The following is a 19,836-nucleotide window of genomic DNA, read 5'->3' on the forward strand; positions in this document are numbered from 1 at the left end:
ATAAAGCAGTTTTTTCGAAATTAGAGTGTATCAGACGTCATTTTAAATCGCCATTTTGAGCTAATTAATTAATTAAAGCGACTACATTTTCCGATTTAAAGTGATCAAATTAGTGTTCTGTTGGCATTTTACACAGTTGTACTACGCTCAGTAAGATATTCACGAATCCTTTCTCCTGTGTAAATGACATTAAGAAATAATTTTTTAAAAAGGATGAATTTCCGCCATTTTGAATCGCAATTTTGACTTTAAACTTGCAGCTACACCATCATTCAATTGTAGAATAGTGAGATGCAGAGGAAAAAATACAAATCTGCAGTGTATGGATAATTTGAAAAGTAAAATCCTGAACAAAGCGGAATATAGAACAATAGACCAAAAAATCAGAGAAAATTCGAATTAAGTGTAGAAACGACTAAATTTTCTGAGTTTAACTAATAATGTTAGCACCCTATTATAATTTTTATAGTTTTATTACACTCAGTTAGATATTCACTCATTACTTCTCCATTTTGAACGACATTAAGAGAAAATTAGAAAAATTTGATGTCCGCCATTTTGAATCGCCATTTTGACCTCTTTAACGCCATTTTCATGAAGGCCAGCATATTTTTTCGGATTCAGCATACTCGAAATAGGTTAAAAAATTATGCTGGAACAAATAATAATTATTTGCCGTTAGAAGTATTTTTTTCTATAAATCGGACCAGACTAATACTTTTTTTATGGAAACTTGTGTAGTATGAAGTGTGGAGCAGTTGACTCTAAAATGAGCAAAGATTAAAGTCCTTCATTCACATTATGTATTTACTTAAACATACAAAATCAAAAGAAAAGGTAAATGCTGTAAACCAACTTTGCATGTGTGATATATCGATGAGTTTCTTGACATTTTCTCACTGCATGGGTACCACAAATTCAGTTTATATCAGATTTAGAGGGGGAGGTTGTGTCCAAAATCTACATTAGATTTAATGAATCATTTTTTTAAATTATGGTGTGGCTTTGGGTCCGTATCTTGACCAAAAACTGCCCCCCTTTCAAAATTCCTGGATCCACCACAGGATATATACATATATGCAGAATATTATTCTGTAGCAAAATTTGTTGGAAAGATTTCAAACTGATGAAATGCAAATAAATGTTGTTGTGAATAATAGTTGATACACAGTAAATGTGATGAGATAATGTTTTCAAGTGGTATGAAAAGTATGTGAAAAAGTGGACATGCTTAATAGTAAATATAGATGCATTGTCATATCTCTATTATGATGGTGTGTAGTATGGACAAATAGTCATCAACACATTGAAATATGCACCTGTTCTCTTAAAAATATTTTACACAGGAAAATAATTTGCTGATTTTTTAATTATTATTTTCCAGACTACAGCTCTGAAGACAGTTCTGATGCTGATGAAAAGTCCATTGACTCCATGGAAAATGGACTGTCTAACTTGGCCATGTCTCCTGTGGAAATAGTACCTGTAGGACAAGTCACTCAGGTAAATTTCAAGTCATTGGGTTGGTTGGAAGGACAAGTCACTCTGTGAAGTCTTAAGTTAAAGGAATAGTTTGTACCTGTAGGACAAGTCACTCAGATAATTTTCAAGTCATTGGGTTGGTTTGTAGGACAAGTCACTCAGGTAAATTTCAAGTCATTGGGTTGGTTTGTAGGACAAGTTACTCAGGTAAATTTCAAGTCATTGGGTTGGTTTGTACCTGTAGAACAAGTTCGCTGCATTTCATTTCCGGAAATATGCATAGCATTTCCGACATTTTTTTATTTCATTTCCGACATTTTTTGTTTTCATTTCAGACATTATTTTGTTTTCATTTCCGGAATTTACCTGTGCGGCAATTCAATGTTTTCTAAGTAAAAGAAAATGGGATTTTAAAAGTATTTATACCAAAATATTAATAAAAAAACATTTTTTAAAAATTTAAAAAAAAAACAGCTATAAATATACATGTAACACTAAGTCTAGGTAAAAGAGTTCAATTAGCATAAAACTTTTTCACCACATTTAATGTGCACTAAATTAAATGTCAGTGACAGCATCATACTTATGTCCAAGTCACGGATATATATAGATTTACAAAATTGAATTTCAATGATTTATTTATGATTTATTCATTTAAGTTTTTCATAAGTGAAGTTATCAAATCTGTTACTATAGGTACTACGTGTGTCACTGTGTATATGAAAAATGCCGGAAATGAAAACAAAAAAATGTCGGAAATGAAAACTAAAAAATGTTGGAAATGAAAAGTTGATAATTACCAAAAATTCCGGAAATGAAATGCAGCCAACAAGTTACTCTGATTAGGCTTGAGTAATGAAGTAGTTTGGATCTGTAATACAAGTCACTCAGGTAAATTTCAAGACATTGGGTTGGTTTGTATCTTTAAGGATATCCAATTCTCAACCAAAAAGGATAACTCTTAAAATAGTTATTTTATTTAAAAATCTCAAATAGGGGTATTTTATAGCACTGCTGTGGGGCAGGCCATTAATGCAAGTCTTAAGTCATAGGGGTAGTTTGTACCTACAGGTTGGTCAATCAGCTAAGTATCAAGTCATACATGTAGACAGTAGCTTGTACTGTAGGACAATCCATTAAGTACATCTAAAGTCATCATGTTAGTTTTAACCAGAGTAGCACTAGTGAATTATAAATTTAACGAGGCTGGGGTGTGGCAGCCATTTTCAGACTATTTTTATCTCCTTTAAAGGAAGAGCTCCATATAAAGATATAAAAAATGATCAAATTTTAAAACTAAAATATATGAATTTTTTCTTTGTCAAATGATAGTTGACAGCTTAAGATACCATATGTAAAAAAATAAGTTAAATCTGGTGGTTAATTTATGATTAATTTGCTGACCCCCCAGCCTCCTTAAAGTCATAGGGATAGTTTTTACCCATGGGACTTGGGACTTGTGACTTGTGTAAATTTAAAGTCAGAGGGGTAGCTTGTATTTGTAGGACAAGTCCATTAGATAAGTTTTTGTCATAGGGGTAGTTTGTACCTGTAGGAGAAGTCAGGTAAATCTAAAGTCATTGGGGATGTTAGTTTGCATCTGTAGGAGAGGGTAGATTGTAACTATTGGTCAAGACACTCAAGTAAGCTTTAAGTCATATGTTTAGAGGGTAGGTTGTATGTGAAGAACAAGTCATTTGAGTAAGTCTTAAGTCATACATTTAGGGAATAAGTTGTACAGGTAGAACAATTCACTCAGGTAAGTATAATGTCATAGGAAGTAGCTTGTATCTGAAAGACAAGTCACTCAGATAAGTCTACAGTCCTAATAAGTAGCTTTTACATGTACTCTTAGGACAAGTCAATCAGGTAAGTCTAAAGTCTTAGTGGCCAGCCATGTTTAAGTAGAAATTGTACCTGCAGAACAAATCACTCATTATTAATATTATAAGTCTGAAATCATAGCCAGTTGCATTGTGTACCTTTAAGACAAGTCACGCAAATAAGTCTGATGTCACATGGGATATAGATTTGTATAAAAGATCACATTTTTGAAAACTTCAAACGAACTGTTCTCCATCCTAATTCTTAATTAAATTTTTGCAGCAAAGAAGAAATGAAAAAGCAGGTTACCTGTTTAAACAGGGAGGGTAAGAATTTCAAAATATCACTTTCATTTACTAGTATTTCAAAGTTTTACATTTCAATTTATATACTTGCATATTTTCCTGACCAAACAATGAAAGGAGTTTTTTTCAAAACTGTTTATTTTAATTGTGTCTGACATATATAAGTTATTTTGTCTGTAAACAAAGTAAATAGTTTTTATGTAAATTACCCAGTAAATACCTGACCTGAATACCTGGCTGTAACTCAGTATGCAAGCATGGAGTTTGGCACTAGTCATGTGCATTGCTTGTTTCAACTTCCTTAAAACCAATTTGAATTGATCATTTTAAAATATAATTTAAGCCTCTTTAAAGATTACTAGAGTATTAAGATGGCCCTTTATAGCAAATAATAGCCTTTTATAGTAAATTATTGCCATTTATAGCCATTCATGCCCAAGTAGATCATGCCCATCTGACTTAGATTTCAAGTTCAGCTTTATAAAAAAAAATTAACAATGTGAACATGGTGAATGAACAGATGAGTTAAGGCTGTGTTTTAATGAGTCAGCAGCGCCTCAAGCACATTTCAGTTTATTCATTAACTGAGTTACAGTCACCAAGATTTCATATTGGCTTGTATAGGTTTGAACTTTATACTATGAAAATGATGCACTGAACTATGCATTCATTTTTTTTTCTCGCTGGTTTAGCATTAGAGTGATGTTTGATATGAAGAATTATGTCTTATTTTCCCTCCCTTAATACAAGGAAGTTTTATTTATCTTCTTGCCTATGGTATGGTTTATATTAAAAAAGTTAGTTGATATCTACCAGGTAGTCCCTGGCCTCATACCTTTATAGCATAAAGTTACATATCGTGGATGGAGATGCAAATTTTGCTGGCAAACACACAACTTAATGTAGACCATATGTGGGAATCTGCTGAAGTGTTCATAGAAGTGTAAACTGGAGATAAGAGATACATGTATAAATATCCATGACAGAGTTATTATATACATAGCAGTCAACTGTTCTGATTTGGGTCATGAAAATCAGCCAGGGTAGCTCAGTCATTAGAGCACCTGACTATAGTGATGCAGGGGTCCTGGTCCGATTCTTGGTCTAGTCATACATGTTCTCCTTTCCTGTTACAAAATGATTATAGGCCTACTGTGTGTATAAACTGTTATGAAAACAGAAAAAGTTGCATTTTGATATGTTTGAGGTAATTTTAAGCTAAATGCTAAGCCAAAACTTGCCTGTTATTTCTGAATCATTAACATTCAGTGTTGCTTAATTAAATCATGAAGATTGTTATATAGAATCAATGTTATCTGTGTTTTTAAGATAATGTGCAGACTAGGTGTATGGTTAACTTTATAATAATATGTCAGTCACAATCCGTGAATCACATTTTGTGGTATAAGTGGATCTCCTTAGGTGTTTCTTTTTGACGTCTATTACATGTAGTAAGCATGGCAATTAGGAAGTAGGAAGGACTCAGCCATCAAGAATTTTAAGTATCATCACACGAGACATAGGGCTCAAATAATACTAGAACTTATTGCTTCTTGTTTATATATTGTAGATTTAGTGTTTCTGAATAGTGTAATATTTTTTAACTCATTTTCAAAGGGAAAAATGCAGAAGTTTTTAGCTGACCTGAGCCGAAGGCTCAAGTGAGCTTTTCTGATCACATTTTGTCCGTCGTTCGTCTAGCTGTCCGTCTGTCTGTAAACTTTTCACATTTTTGACTTCTTCTCAAGAACCAATGGGCCAATTTTGACCAAACTTGGTACAAAGTATCCTTGGGTGAAGGGGAATTCAAATTGTTAAAATAAAGGGCCAAGTCCCCTCAAAAAGGGAGATAATCAAGAAAATACCAAAATAGGGTGGGGTCATTAAAAAATCTTCTTCTCAAGAACCACTGGGCCAGAAAAGCTGAACGTTATGTGGAAGCATCCTGGCGTAGCGTAGATTCTAAATTGTTCAAATCATGACCCCCTGGGGTAGGGCGGGGCCACAATGGGGAATCAAAGTTTTACATAGAAATATATAGGAAAAATCTTTGAAAATCTTCTTCTCAAGAACCACTGGGCCAGAAAAGCTGAAACTTATGTGGAAGCATCCTGGGGTAGTGTAGATTCTTAATTGTTCAAATCCTGACCCCCGGGGGTAGGGCGGGGCCACAATGGGGAATCAAAGTTTTACATAGAAATATATAGGAAAAATCTTTGAAAATCTTCTTCTCAAGAACCACTGGGCCAGAAAAGCTGAAACTTATGTGGAAGCATCCTGTGGTAGTGTAGATTCTTAATTGTTCAAATCCTGACCCCCGGGGGTAGGGCGGGGCCACAATGGGGAATCAAAGTTTTACATAGAAATATATAGGGAAAAAACTTTTAAATTCTTCTTCACAAGAACCAGGGGGCCAGAAAAGCTGACACTTATGTGGAAGCATCCTAGGGTAGTGTAAATTTTAAATTGTTAAAATCATGACCCCCGGGGGGTAGGGCGGGGCCACAATAGGGAATCTTAGTTTTTACATAGAAATATATATAGGAACAATCTTTAAAAATATTCTTCTCGGGATCCAGTGGGCCAGGAGAGCTCAAACTTATGTAGAAGCATCCTGGGGTAGTGTAGATTTTAAATTGGTAAAATCATGACCCCCAGGGGTAGGGCAGGGCCACAAGAGGGAATCCAAGCTTTACACAAAAAAAAAATATAGGAAAAATCTTTAAATATCTTCTTCTCAAGAACCAGTGGGCCAGGAAAGCTGAAACTTATGTAGAAGCATCCTGGGGTAGTGCAGATTCTACATTATAAGAATAATGACCCCAGGGGGTAAGGCTGGGTCACAATAAGGAAGTCCTAGTTTTATATAGAAATAATTGGAAAATTCTTCTTCTCAAGCACCAGTGGGCCAGGAAAGCTTAGTTGGAAGCATCCTGGGGTAGTGTAGATTCTAAATATTAAAATCAAGATGGGGTTTGGGTGGGAGGAGCCACAATAGATGTAAGAAGAGGGGAAATCTGGTAAAGAACTGCATCACCAAAGTTACTCAAGTAAGTGATGTGGCCCATGGGCCTCTTTTTTTTCTCCCCTTAGTTTTGCAACCAATTAAAGGTATTTTTGTTCAATCAAACGAATTTATCTAATGGAAACCCTGCATGATCACTCTTCTAGACAGCTCAGAGAGTAGGAGGTTGGATTTTTACAAAAAAGTTACTTAAAGAACCCAAAAATTGTTTTATATGCAGTTAAAACACAAAAAATAAGATATTGGCATCTGTTGTTGGCTTGAAAATTTTGCAGTGATCAATATTGCAACTCCATTTTTAGCTCACCTTTGCTAAAAGCTCATTACAAGCTTTTTTGATCAAGCATTAAATGACTGGAACATCATTTATCTATCCACCCAGCTGTCTGACTCTGTACACTTCACTTTTTGACATCTTCTATAGAATCATTTGTAGAATTTTAACCAAATGTGGCTCAAAGCATAGAGGGTTTTAAATTTGTCAAATAAAGGATAAAGCCCTTCTCCCAAGGGAAATAATTAAGGAAGGACCAAAAAGGACTTCATTTAATTTTTAAAAGTCTTCTTCTGAAGAACCATTTCACCAGAAAAGTTGAAAATTACATGAAAGCTCTCTGAGGTGGTGCAGATTTTAATGAATTGTTAAATCATGGCCCCTTGGAATAAAAAGAGGGGATACAGGGAAAAAAAAAACATGGTCTTATTTTTTAGGAAATTTCTTTTGGTTGTAAACATGAAAGTTTCAAATTAAAAGCATGAATTTTGGGTAGGGCAATACCAGAAAATGTGAATAAAAATTTGCATAAAAATATATTGGGAGGGGGGATCTACGGATGAAAATCCACATAAATAGAGTAACTCAGGTGAGGGTAGTGGCCTATGGTCCAGTTGTATGATATTGATATAAATTAACAGTTTGTACTCATATTTTATTTGTTATTGATACAGATTGAAGGGTAATAAAGGTTGGAGAAAGCGCTGGGTCCTTTTCACAGGAAATGATCTGCGTTACTATGACAGCCGAAAGGTAAATCTCTCTGAACAGATTACTTTTTCTGAATCTGATTTTGTAATTTTGACAAACATTGAAAGTGATTTATTAATTAAAATTGTTTCCGTGTAAATGTTGAGTGATTCTGTTTTGATCCATTTTATTTTTATTTTAAACAGTCTCAAGTTTCAAAAAGAATTGTTCCATTGTCTTACATGGAGAAAGTGGAAACACTTGTCAAGGTAAATTTGGAACCTTCAATTTGAATTAAAACGTTTTTTGAATAAAAATCACTACTTCTATTCACCAAATAAAGTTAAAAGATGTAATTCTGTTGTATTTTGAAAGAGATATCTGTGTAGAGTAAGTGCTGAATGTTTAGTTTATAGTATGCTATAATGATTTCTATGATGACGACTTGGTTTCAGGATAGTGACAAGGACAAATTCAAGTTCAACCTCCATACCACCAACCGGGTGTTCCAGTTCGCTGCTGATTCTTTACAGGAATGTACACTGTGGTGCAGTACTCTGATGGAGAGTATACTCAAGTACAAGGTCAGATTGTAGAAGGATGCCTAAGTTACAAAGTCAATGTATATAATGATAAAAAAGTCAAGATATTGTTTTACATATTACCAGTATGAGCTCTACGTAAAAGTGCTTTAATTAAAAAAAAAATCAAGAGTGCATCATCTCATCATGTATTGGTATAGATCAGCATATAAGAAAATTAGGTAGTTCATTAAGCCTTGACTATACATGAACATTATGGCTATTGGACCTCCTAATAAATTATTCTTTCAAAATGTTATGTATTGTCTTTTTAGGCACCACCTGGTGGGGAGCCAGTGGGACTGGATATGAATGAGCCAGATAAACAGGTACCACATTCTAACTGCACACAAAACTTACCGAGATACAGCATTTCATCATATGTTGTTATAATTAAACGATAAATTGCCCCGTCTGAGTTCCACATGGTGAAAGAAGGATCCTAGACCTGCCCTTCTTGCTGAGCTGACCTACCTTAGTCTCTGCACAGCCTCTGTCAGTCAGGTTTTTTAAGAGCCAGGTCTTAGGTCCTTATTTCTCCATATTGACTGCACACAAGGGGTGATTATTTGTATTTTAGAATAACATACTTCGTACAAGAATGTAGGGTAGATTCAGGAGGAAGCCCATAAAATGAATTTCGTAGGTTAAGGTCATGCAAATAATGTTTGAATATTTTAAGAAGTTGTCACAGGGAGATGCTTAGCTTATTATACCTTAATTTTGTTTTATTCTGTTTGTAAATTAGTTTACGGTGCTGATTTTCAGCATTTAGAGGTTAATGAGAATGGGAATAGTGTATATTCATATTTTTCATTTCAGGGTTATATTAAATTTGAGAGACGGAACAATAAGTATTATGTGGCAGTAAAACAAGGAAAGATGTGTTATTACCACTCAGAACAGGTAACAGTGATTTACTACCAGGTAGCAGGATGATAAATCAGAATCCACACTATATTCAATTGTTATATATAGTTAGTGTTCTTATTAGTCTGTGACATTTTGTTGCTTATTTTCTGGGTGAAATGGACTTCAGCGGGAGATCGCATGTTTTAGTGAGTGGAATTGATGATCAAATGATAAAATACAGGTTGGATTAAGACATACATTGTAAATGAGCCCCAACACAGATTTGTGTTTTTATCACCAAGTACATTGTATATATCCATATTAAGTCACTTTATCCTGAATTTATAGTGCTGAAGACCTATTAACTAAGAAAGTTATAGCATCAAAATTAGTCCTAGATAGAGAGAGCAGAGTAAGAGTTTATTAGGTCACCTGGGTAAACTCAGGTGACCTATTGCTATCTGTTTTCGTCCGTCGTCGTGCGTCGTCCGTTAACATTTGAACATTTTCAGCTTCTTCTCTGCAACCACTGAACCAATTTCAACCAAATTTGGTACAAAGCATCTATGGGTGAAGGGAAACAAAAATTGTGAATTTCATGGTCCCTGCCCCCCTGGGGCCTTGGGGGTAGGGCCGAAACCACTAAAATTAATGCAATCTTTAAAAATCTTCTCCTTTACTCCTGGACATCAAGCAGTCAAACTGTTTGCATGATTGTAATTAGTATTGAGTCCTCTACCAAAATTGTGAAATTCATGGCCCTGGGGTCAGGGGTTTTATTGCTAGGGCGGGGCTAAATAAGTATATAGTGAAAATGCATTATTTCTTTGAAAATCTTCTTCTCTGCTCCTGGGTATTAAATAAACTAACTAAGTGCATAGTTATGATGAGCAAGAGTGCCTCTACCAAAATTATGAATTTTATGGCCCCAGGGTCAGGGGTTCTGGTGTCAGGGCGGGGCTCTATAGATTATATAGTGAAAATTCATGAATTCTTTGCAAATCTTCTTCTCTGCTCCTGGGTATTAAATAAACTAACTAAGTGCATAGTTATGATGAGCAAGAGTGCCTCTACCAAAATTATGAATTTTATGGCCCTAGGGTCGGGGTTCTGGTGTTAGAGCGGGGCTCTATTGATTATATAGTGAAAATACATGAATTCTTTGAAAATCTTCTTCTTTGCTCCTGGGCATTAAATAAACTAAGTGCATAGTTATGATGAGCAAGAGTATCTCTACCAAAATTGTGCATTTTATGGCCCCAGGGTCAGGGGTTGTGGTGCTAGGGCGGGGCTCTATAGATTATATAGTGAAATTACATGAATTCTTTGAAAATCTTCTTCTCTGCTCCTTGGTATTAAATAAACTAGCTAAGTGCATAGTTATGATGAGCAAGAGTGTCTCTACCAAAATTGTGAATTTTATGGCCCCAGGGTCAGGGGTTCTGGTGTTAGGGCGGGGCTCTATTGATTATATAGTGAAAATACATGAATTCTTTGAAATTCTTCTTCTCTGCTCCTTGGTATTAAATAAACTAGCTAAGTGCATAGTTATGATGAGCAAGAGTGTCTCTACCAAAATTGTGAATTTTATGGCCCCAGGGTCAGGGGTTCTGGTGTTAGGGCGGGGCTCTATTGATTATATAATGAAAATACATGAATTCTTTGAAAAAATTTCTTTTCTGCTCCTAGGAATTAAATAAACTAAGTACATAGTTATGATGAGCAAGAATACCTCTTCCAAAATTTTGATTTTATGGCCTTAGGATCAGGGGTTCTAGTGATAGGGTGGGGCTCTATTGATTATATAGTGAAAATACATTAAATCTTTGAAAATTTTCTTCTCTGCTCTTGGGTATTAAGCAGATGATCTACCTATGTAGTTATGATGAGCAAGGACCCTAATCTTCCAGAATTGTGAATTTCAAGGCCCCAGGGTCAGGGGTACTATGGGGGGGGGTGTACTTATATACTGAAACTGGATGAATTGTTTGAGATATACTCCTTGGTATTAATCAAATATTTTTGAAAAGGGTGCTTTTTAAAATATTGTGCAATGTGAGAATCTAGGCCTAAGGGTCAGGGGATCATGTGCGATAGGGGCATTACTGATTATTGTTTATTGTTTAATATTACCGATTACTTGAAATGCATTTTTTGTTCCCCCACCCTGCCTATGGGTACTAAGTAAACAAGCTAAGCAACTACTAAGTGTATTGTTATGATGATCAATGGTGCCTCTTTCAAAATTGTGAAAGCCATAGCATCTGGCTTAAAACATGAATCAAATTAAATCACTGGAAAGTTGTTGCATAATGCTCAGGTCTCCTATAAGGCCCATGGGCCTCTTGTTTTATAAGCTATAATAGTTAACCTTTTCATGCCTTACACATCTAAAATCAAATATTAAACCAGAAGAATTGGGGTTGATTTGGTTTATAAGAAAGATTAAGTAATACTGCTTTTGACATTGAATCATTAGAACCTTGTCTCTTGACCATGACACCCATCGAGAAGATTTAGCACTAAACGAATATTAAAATCTAGCTGTCTTGCAGAAGTGCAAACAATTTCATATTAATGATATATAGATTGAGTTATCCTTTTATAAATAAAAAATAAATATACAGGAGCATTGTAAAATGGCATTCTTATTTCTTGTTTTGATTTTTTTTTAAGGATTTTAAACAAGGATCTCCTATAAATGAAATAGACATGAAGTTAGCAGCTGTTAAAGAGGTCGGCAAAGGAAAGCTACAGTTATCTACGCATTACGCACATTTTCTGTAAGTTTCCTTGTTTCTTTATTGAAATATTGATGAGAGGTCTCAAGTACCTTTTTCTCTTTATTGACAAATTTAGTCTGTATCACAATAAATGTACCGGTAAATATATTCAGAATTTCTAATACAATTCACTCTAAAGTCTTCAAATAGGAAATAAATGAGAAAATAACGTGGGTAACTTCCCTGTTTGGAAGTGTTAAGGCCCAACAAACTCTTTATATAATATATGAATAGCTAACTTTTTTCACACTTTTTCACACAGATTGATGCCAGAGAGTTACAGTGAATGTGTGCTCTGGAAAATGGCATTTGAAGAGGCAATAGCTGATGGTCTTGGTGATAATACGGTACATATCACTTGTTTATGTCAGTTATTTAATCTATATCCAATACTTTTTGTATAATTTTAGCATATAATTATTTTTAAAACTTGATTGCTAGTTTCCTTTTATTAAGCATGATGATGTTTAACTTTTGAAATCTCATTTTTCTCAATTGATTTCCTCCTTTGTATCAGTCAATTTTTGATGCTTTAAAGAATCTCTCTTCAAAGTACAGCAAAACTTGTTTAGTACGAACATGGATATAGTGAATTCACGGGTATAGCGATGTTATTATTGATCCCCAGCTATATAAATTTTAATGAATTCCTTATGAATATAATGAATTACAGATACAGTGAAGTAATTTCATAGGTCCCAGTGACTTCGTTATAACCGAGTTTGACTGTATTTTTGAAATACACTCTAGACTTGTTCAAAATACCTTTTATATTTTGAAATTACAAAGCAAGATGTATGTTTAATACCAGAATACTTAATAAAACTACTTGTATATTTTAAAGATTTTGATACTTGCTGTACAAAGAGAAATGTTACTACATTTTTCAAGATTTTATTTTAATACAGGATTTAAAATGAAATCAGTTTATATTTTGTCTGCTTACAGATTCTTGATCAAGTGATGGAGAACCCCAGTAATAGAGTCTGTGCTGACTGCTCCGCCGAAGGTAGGATAACTCTTACACTCTGACACCCACAACACACCAGATAGGAAAGATATAATATATTAGGCACATGTATTACTAAAAGTACAAAATATTATGATCTGTTCAGTTAATGTATTTTTAAAGCCAAGAAAATGAGAATCACTTTGCTTTAAAGACGTACAACACACTGGGGGAGATAACTCTTGCTATTTCAATTGAACGTTTGACGTGACGTCAAATTTAACGTCAAAAATAAAGCGTCAAAATGACGAGTAAAACGATCCCGATGTATATCAATCATAAAAGAAAAATGGGATATGGGGCTTGGCTGTGATTATGCGTACCATACTCAATCAATAATTATTTTTTTAATTAACACGATTACACTCCGTAAAAAGCAAGACATAAAATACCATCCCTTAATGTTTATTTCATTTCATTTCATATACAATAAATTGTAATCTTGATCAAAGCACAGCATTTTTTTTTATTCTGAAAATTTTACTTTACATTGCCGAAATTCTCATTATGTACAATTAGCTATATAACATTCCGATTAATGGTCTTCATTACAATTTGTGCATTTACGATATAAATATTGTTTTTCTTCTTTAATTAAATAAAACAACAATAAACAAACAAAAAACTTTTTACAATGTAAAATCGATGTTGTTCTCAGACCCTTACTGATCAAAGAGGAACAACTCTGAAAATGGAGGAAATGTTTATTTTCCTCCCTTTATTCACGGTTTTCCACAGAATCAGATACATTTACAGCAAGACCTGATAAATTCGAGAATTGAATACTATTAGTATTCAATTCTCGAAGTCTATAAACATCATATACACAAGGTAAGTATAGAATTGAAAAGAATTGTTCACTAGTACTGAAATTATCTGCATTTATGAATATCCTATTGCAGCAAATCGTTTGACTTTCTGTCACTGTCAACAATGTCGGTTCGCATTTCCTCGAATCCAAACAAAACGTAGCAAATAAGATTTTTAAAAATATCAATGTGCGATTTGATATAAATTGAAATAGAAGAAGAGTTTTAAAATGTTTGATATTTTGAAGTTAATGTGGACGAATACGGAATTTTCATTTTAACTTTAGAAGCGCAACGACATGAAAGAATGCGTACAATATCATGAGAGATGTACATCTATGCAAATTTCGATGTATCCCCACGGCCACATACTGTCTCGTTTGAAATAATGACATGAAAGAAACTACAATTATTCCATTTATATCACAGGAGAGTTGAACATACACCTTTTTTTTTAAATAAATAAAATTAAAGAAATAAAATTAAAAATCAACATATTCAAGTTCAACATAACTTGAAATCGTATCCAGGTTTCATATGATATGGATTAATGGAATGCATACATATAGGGACTAAACACTAAAATCCTTCAGTAATTTTTTCCTGATACATATAAAAACAGTAGTCAATATTTATTCTGCATTCATGAATTTAAAAACTAATGCATACCTCCGGGATTCAAATAACGAAATACTAGCATATTTGCACTGTAAACAACGTTTCGTCAAACGCTATTGGTCTGCGGCGCAAAAAAGGAAGGGGTGGGGGTGGTAGGGGTATTAAAAAATTACCTAAAAATCTACATGTAAATACGCTTTACATATGAGAACTTTTAAATTTGTAAGTTAATATATTTTTGAAGCAAAAGCAATATTCCAATTTGATTTTTTTCAAATGTGTATATGTAGATTCATAGCAAAGTGATCGACCCGCGTCTGAAAGACGTGCGGGAGCGTGATTTATTGAGAAAGGGGGGGGGGGTAATTTTCCGCTATTAAATCAAAACTGGTCGTACAAAAATTATACGAAAAATTATGAAGATTATTTTTACTACCAGCTACCTAAAGAAAGTTTTTTACCAAAATTAAACGACAGGTTTTTTCACAAAAATTTTTGAATTAGAAAAGTACACAATTTTCAAGGCTTAGATAATTAATAGTTTTTCAGTTTAAGGTCTTTAAAAATTGTTTTTATGATATGTATATCAAAAAGATGACTATGTTTTTGTGTTAAATGGTTAAAGGAATAAGTCAATGAAATTTGACTTTTGTATCTAACCTGGCTTTTTTGAAAATCAAGGTTTAAGTAGTTCATTGATTAAAATTTTCTCTCCTTGTAAACAACTAAAGGGGGGTAACTTTTGGAAGTTCCTGTCCAAAAACCACTCCAACGATTTTGTCGAAAATGTGCATACATGCAGTAGATATAGTCATGTACTAAATATACAAAAATAACGAAAATTAAACGACAGGAATTTTTTTGGGTAGGTGTGTTGTACATCCTTAAGTCTCAATTCATAATTAATGGGTTCCATATAATTATGCATGTGTTTAATGTAGTGACAGTTATAGGTGTTTTTTTTTTTTACTTTAATGTTATAGATGTATGTTTGTTATTTGCAGATCCTCATTGGGCCTCCATTAATATGGGTATTGTGTTGTGTAAAAAATGTGCTGGTAAGTTTAGAAACTTTATAGAGTTAATTGGTAAATGTAGACTTAGTTTATATTTTAATTTTGACCAGTATGGTGTATTCTTCCCTTTATCATTGAGTAACAAATTTACATAGATGATGAGTGTATGGGGTTGTGTAGAAACTGTTAGAAGGAAATATGGAGTTTTTTCAGATAGGATTACCATTAGGTGTCAAGCATAACATATTAGGGACATCCTCTTTTTATATGTTGGCTGTGATCCATTTATACAGTTACCTGTTTATGTCAGGTCAATATCAGGATTTGTTTGAAATTAAATTACCAGGTACACTACATACTTGTAAATGTGTGCATTCCTTATTTGTAAGTGTATATTGATGACATTTCACATTAGATGCAAAATGAAATGAAAAAAACTTAATTCAGAGAGATAGGGGAAAGGGGGAGGAGGTATGTGGGGGGTCTAGAGCCCCTATAGTATTTCTTTTGTCCAACATGAATAACATTGTTTTATACAAAAAGTGTATAATATACAGATAACTTCTTCTTATGAATAAACAAAAGAAATACCAGTTTATAGTAGCTATGAAAACTTTAAAAAATATTTGTTTAATCAGCATTGAAACTAAATATGTGCTCATACATATGTATATGATGATTAGTTTTGCTACTTTACAATGGAAAAAAAAGAGATAGAGAAGTAAGCTTTTGTCACTCATGGCTCTACAATGTAAGACTCTCAGTCAATACAGACTTGGCTGGACTTTGTCTTTAGTTGGAGGAAGTGGTGGTAGTTTCACAGGTCAGCACTTCAAGTCATTACTTTACAGACTTCATTTTCTATCCATGCACAAAATCCATGCTTTATACTCAGTTTTAATACACAGGGCCTTTTTTTAGTTTTTCATGTGATGATAAACTTACAGTTTATGCTCATACTTCCACTCTTACTCTGGTTTTATCTTTTTGAAGATTTTCACTGTGGACTGATTCTCAGAATTGGTATGATCTATTTGGAGCCAGTTACAAGCTTTTACTGAAATCAAATTTACATTTAAATCAAAATAATCCATTAAATTTTTAGTTTTTAAAGCTTTTTTTTTAGATTTCACATTTTTCTACCTGTTCACATGCCAAAAAAATGCTAGTGAATTTCTACACTGTCTATAAGTATAATAACCCTTAATTAAAAATAGAAACAATTTAAATATTATTTAATTATTTGTAGAGTAGACCTTAAAAATTAGTTTTTCATAGGTTACTATATAAGTTTACAAGGTTAACTGCAATAAAAGTAATTTGTGAGTGAACATCTACTTAGAAAAGAGATTGAAAGAATGTACACATATTTCAGCATTTGTTTAAGCTTTAAAATAACCATTTATGGTGAAAGGCCAATATGTATACCATAAAGATTCCAAAGATGCTGATGTGGACATGGTGGATGTAAATATTGTATCACCAGAAATAATCTGTTTTATGTTATTGGTGTTCTTGTCAGAATTAGTCCTGTCTATCTAAAATGGTCTGTGTATACTTACTATAAAAGATACATGTACTTAAAATTATTAGGTTGCCTAATAATCATATAAGATATGAGAGTTATTAAAGTTACCAAAAATACTTGTACCTGAGTAAGTTCTGTATTTCATTGACATTAACTTTGACAGACAAGTTGAATTAAGGACATAATTCTGCTGGTATGTTCTGTGGTGTGTGGGCTTTACTCCTACGTGCAGACTTAAATGTTATTGATATAATTATCATGAGGTAATCACTGCTATGGCCATTGTTATTGTAACTAGAAAGCTTGAGGAAGTAAGAATTATATGTATTCAAGATTTGGAGATGTGTAGGTTTAAGATTTGTAGGTCATTCATGATAAGAGTTTTTGTCTAAAAGGAAGTAATGCTTACAAATATCCATAACAATAACAAGAAAAATAATGCATTGACTTTTACTAGAGGAAGAAAAAAATAATATGAAGGCTTCAATTGTATTATTAATTATGCTTTTTATGACATTGATTTAAATTTTTTTTCAGGGATTCATCGGAATTTTGAGCATTCCCTATCTCGTGTGAAATCTCTCCGTATGGATACCAAAATATGGACGCCAAGTCTTATTGAGGTGTTCATAAATTCTCTTTAAAATCAATGTGGAAGCAACTCATGAGTTGATCAAATACAGACACTTTTCCAGGATATTATCAACAATAATTAAGCTTTATGTCCTGATTTATTGATTTTAATGACGCAACAAACATTATCATTTGCATAAGTGAGAGCTTCGTATGAAAGATATTTAACTTGACCATAATTTGTTATTTTTTAATTAAGCTGATGAAGGCCATTGGAAACAAAAATGCCAATGAGTTTTGGGAGAAAAATCTACCACAAGACACGAGGATAAACTCGGACACATCAGCCCCCCATAGAAAGGCGCATATAGAAAACAAATACAAAGCCAAGCTTTACTGTGATAAAATTTCCATATCAGACAACCAAAAAGCACTCAATGAGGTACATATTGATGTCAAATTAAGGTTTCCTTTGAATTAAATGACAGAAAACAGAAGTTTAGACATGTGCATGAAATTTAGTAAATAATATTGTTAGCTCTTCTGAGCCAAAGCCTCAAATAGCTAATGCTATGGCCATTTGTGCGGTGTGCGTAAACTTTTTAGAATATGGGCCATAACTCAGGAACCCCTTGGCCAATAGGTATCAAATTTGTCACAGGGTATCCTTGGCCCAAGGGCTACCATTTATACTAAAATTAGGGTTGGGACCCTTAAACAAGGGGAGATAATCAGGAAAACAAAACCAAAAGTACTGGTTGCTAAAAAATCTTCTTCTCCATAACCACCAGGCAGATTTTCACCAAACTTACAAACAAGGATCAGGATATGTCGAAGATTAAAATTTGCACGGGGAATTACCCTGGGGCAAAGGGCGTGATCTCAAGGTCATTTTCAAAGTTGACCTAAATTTACAATTAATAAAAACGTGTATATTTTGTTTACTATAAGGACTAGGATCATCAAACTATGCATTAAGTATTTCTGGTTCTTATTGGCTCGGAATCATCAAATTTTGTCAGTTGAAGCAACAAGAAGTAGGTCACGGTGACCTACTTTTGAATATCTCAGGTACTTATTGGCTTAGAATCAGCAAATTTTGTCAGTTTAGGCATCTTGGGTTTTTGGGTAACGTCGACCATAAAGTAGGTCACCGTGACCTACTTTTGACATTTGATGGCTATATTTAATTATCTCTGGTACTAACTGGCTTAGAATCGTCAAACTTTGTCAGATGATGCATCTTGGGTTTTCAGAGAATGTTGACCAAAAAGTAGGTCATGGTGACCTACTTTTGATTCACAGTGACCTACTTATGGTATTTTATAATTATACTATAATATCTTCAGTCTTAACTGGCTAAATATCATCAAACTTTGTAAGTTGATGCATTTTGGGTCTCATGATACTAATAGAGTTGGAGGCTTCTAATAGAAGTGATAGATTGTACAATTTATCAGAAGAGTGATTCAAGGCCCTTGGGCCTCTTGTATTTCTTCTGGACAGTACCTGAAAATTTAAAGACACTTTTTTATTTATTGTAGATGTTATTAGCTTTGAGTGAAAATGAAAATTTACTGGAGACAATGAAAGTTCTCTTCTCAGGTGCCAATGTAAGTAAAATATATCAAAATAACAAAATATCAGATGTTCTGTTTTGATACATTTGGTCACATTTTATTGTTTAAATACATTTTGTATGTCCCTTTTTCTTTCAGATTTATTACACAAATAGTGAAGGTGAAACTGGTAAGAATATTTATTTGCAGACTTTAAAGACCCAATGTGTCTATACAGTAATTTTGGGTAGAGTAAGGGAAGAGAATACCAATAACAATTTCCAATAAAATTACTTCCCTTGTTTTGTAAATTTCTAATCAAGATAATGTCATTATGTCCTCCTCAGAAATCTAGAATCTTTACTACACAGAGCCATAGTGCACTCCTCTTTGACATTTTCTAAGGTTTAATTCTCACAGCAAAATATAGGTACCGGTATTGTACTTATACAGTAGCATTTTGTGAGCCTGGTGCTTACATTTCCTCTATAGTTTTTTACTTTGAACCCCCTTTTTTTTTAGCATACAAGATAGCCAAACGTTTTGGACAAAGACTCACCATGGTAAAAAAAATATATATATAAAATTTAGATACATTTGGTTGTATATTATTTTAATTTTTCCTGAAATTGAAAGAAAATAAATATTGATATTTTGTCTTTTCAGGAATTTCTTTATCAAAATGGAGGAGATCGTAAGTTCAATCTGCTGCATAAATTTGTAGACTTACTTGGCATAGAGGAAGACTTTCTTGACTACATGTATAGTGATTTTAGTTATGTGTTTAATGTGTTGTTTGTGTTTAGGTACCTCCAACACATACAGTGATAATGATGAGGTATGTCTTTAGGTCTCAATTTTAATTATCAATTTACAAGTCTTTTATAACAGATTTGTCATAAGTCTTA

General features: G+C 33.3%; 1 protein-coding gene across 1 annotated transcript; it reads left to right on the forward strand.

Annotated features, from left to right (window-relative positions):
• Positions 1-1,384: 1,384 nt before the first annotated feature.
• LOC134261847 (arf-GAP with Rho-GAP domain, ANK repeat and PH domain-containing protein 2-like) lies at positions 1,385-19,766 on the forward strand (the record flags this gene model as incomplete). The annotated part of the gene is made up of 18 exons (XM_062744238.1): positions 1,385-1,503; positions 3,589-3,632; positions 7,585-7,663; positions 7,807-7,869; positions 8,056-8,184; positions 8,457-8,510; positions 9,004-9,087; positions 11,710-11,816; positions 12,079-12,163; positions 12,765-12,825; positions 15,257-15,310; positions 17,334-17,419; positions 17,629-17,811; positions 18,914-18,982; positions 19,088-19,118; positions 19,451-19,491; positions 19,595-19,622; positions 19,735-19,766. Coding segments are annotated over 18 exons (1,349 nt in total), but the record flags the coding sequence as incomplete, so codon positions are not given.
• Between the last annotated feature and the right edge of the window lie 70 nt (positions 19,767-19,836).

Source organism: Saccostrea cucullata, unplaced genomic scaffold (assembly GCF_032062105.1).
Source record: "Saccostrea cucullata isolate Sc308-1 unplaced genomic scaffold, CSIRO_AGI_Scuc_v1 ctg12082, whole genome shotgun sequence".
NCBI lineage: Eukaryota > Metazoa > Mollusca > Bivalvia > Ostreida > Ostreidae > Saccostrea > Saccostrea cuccullata.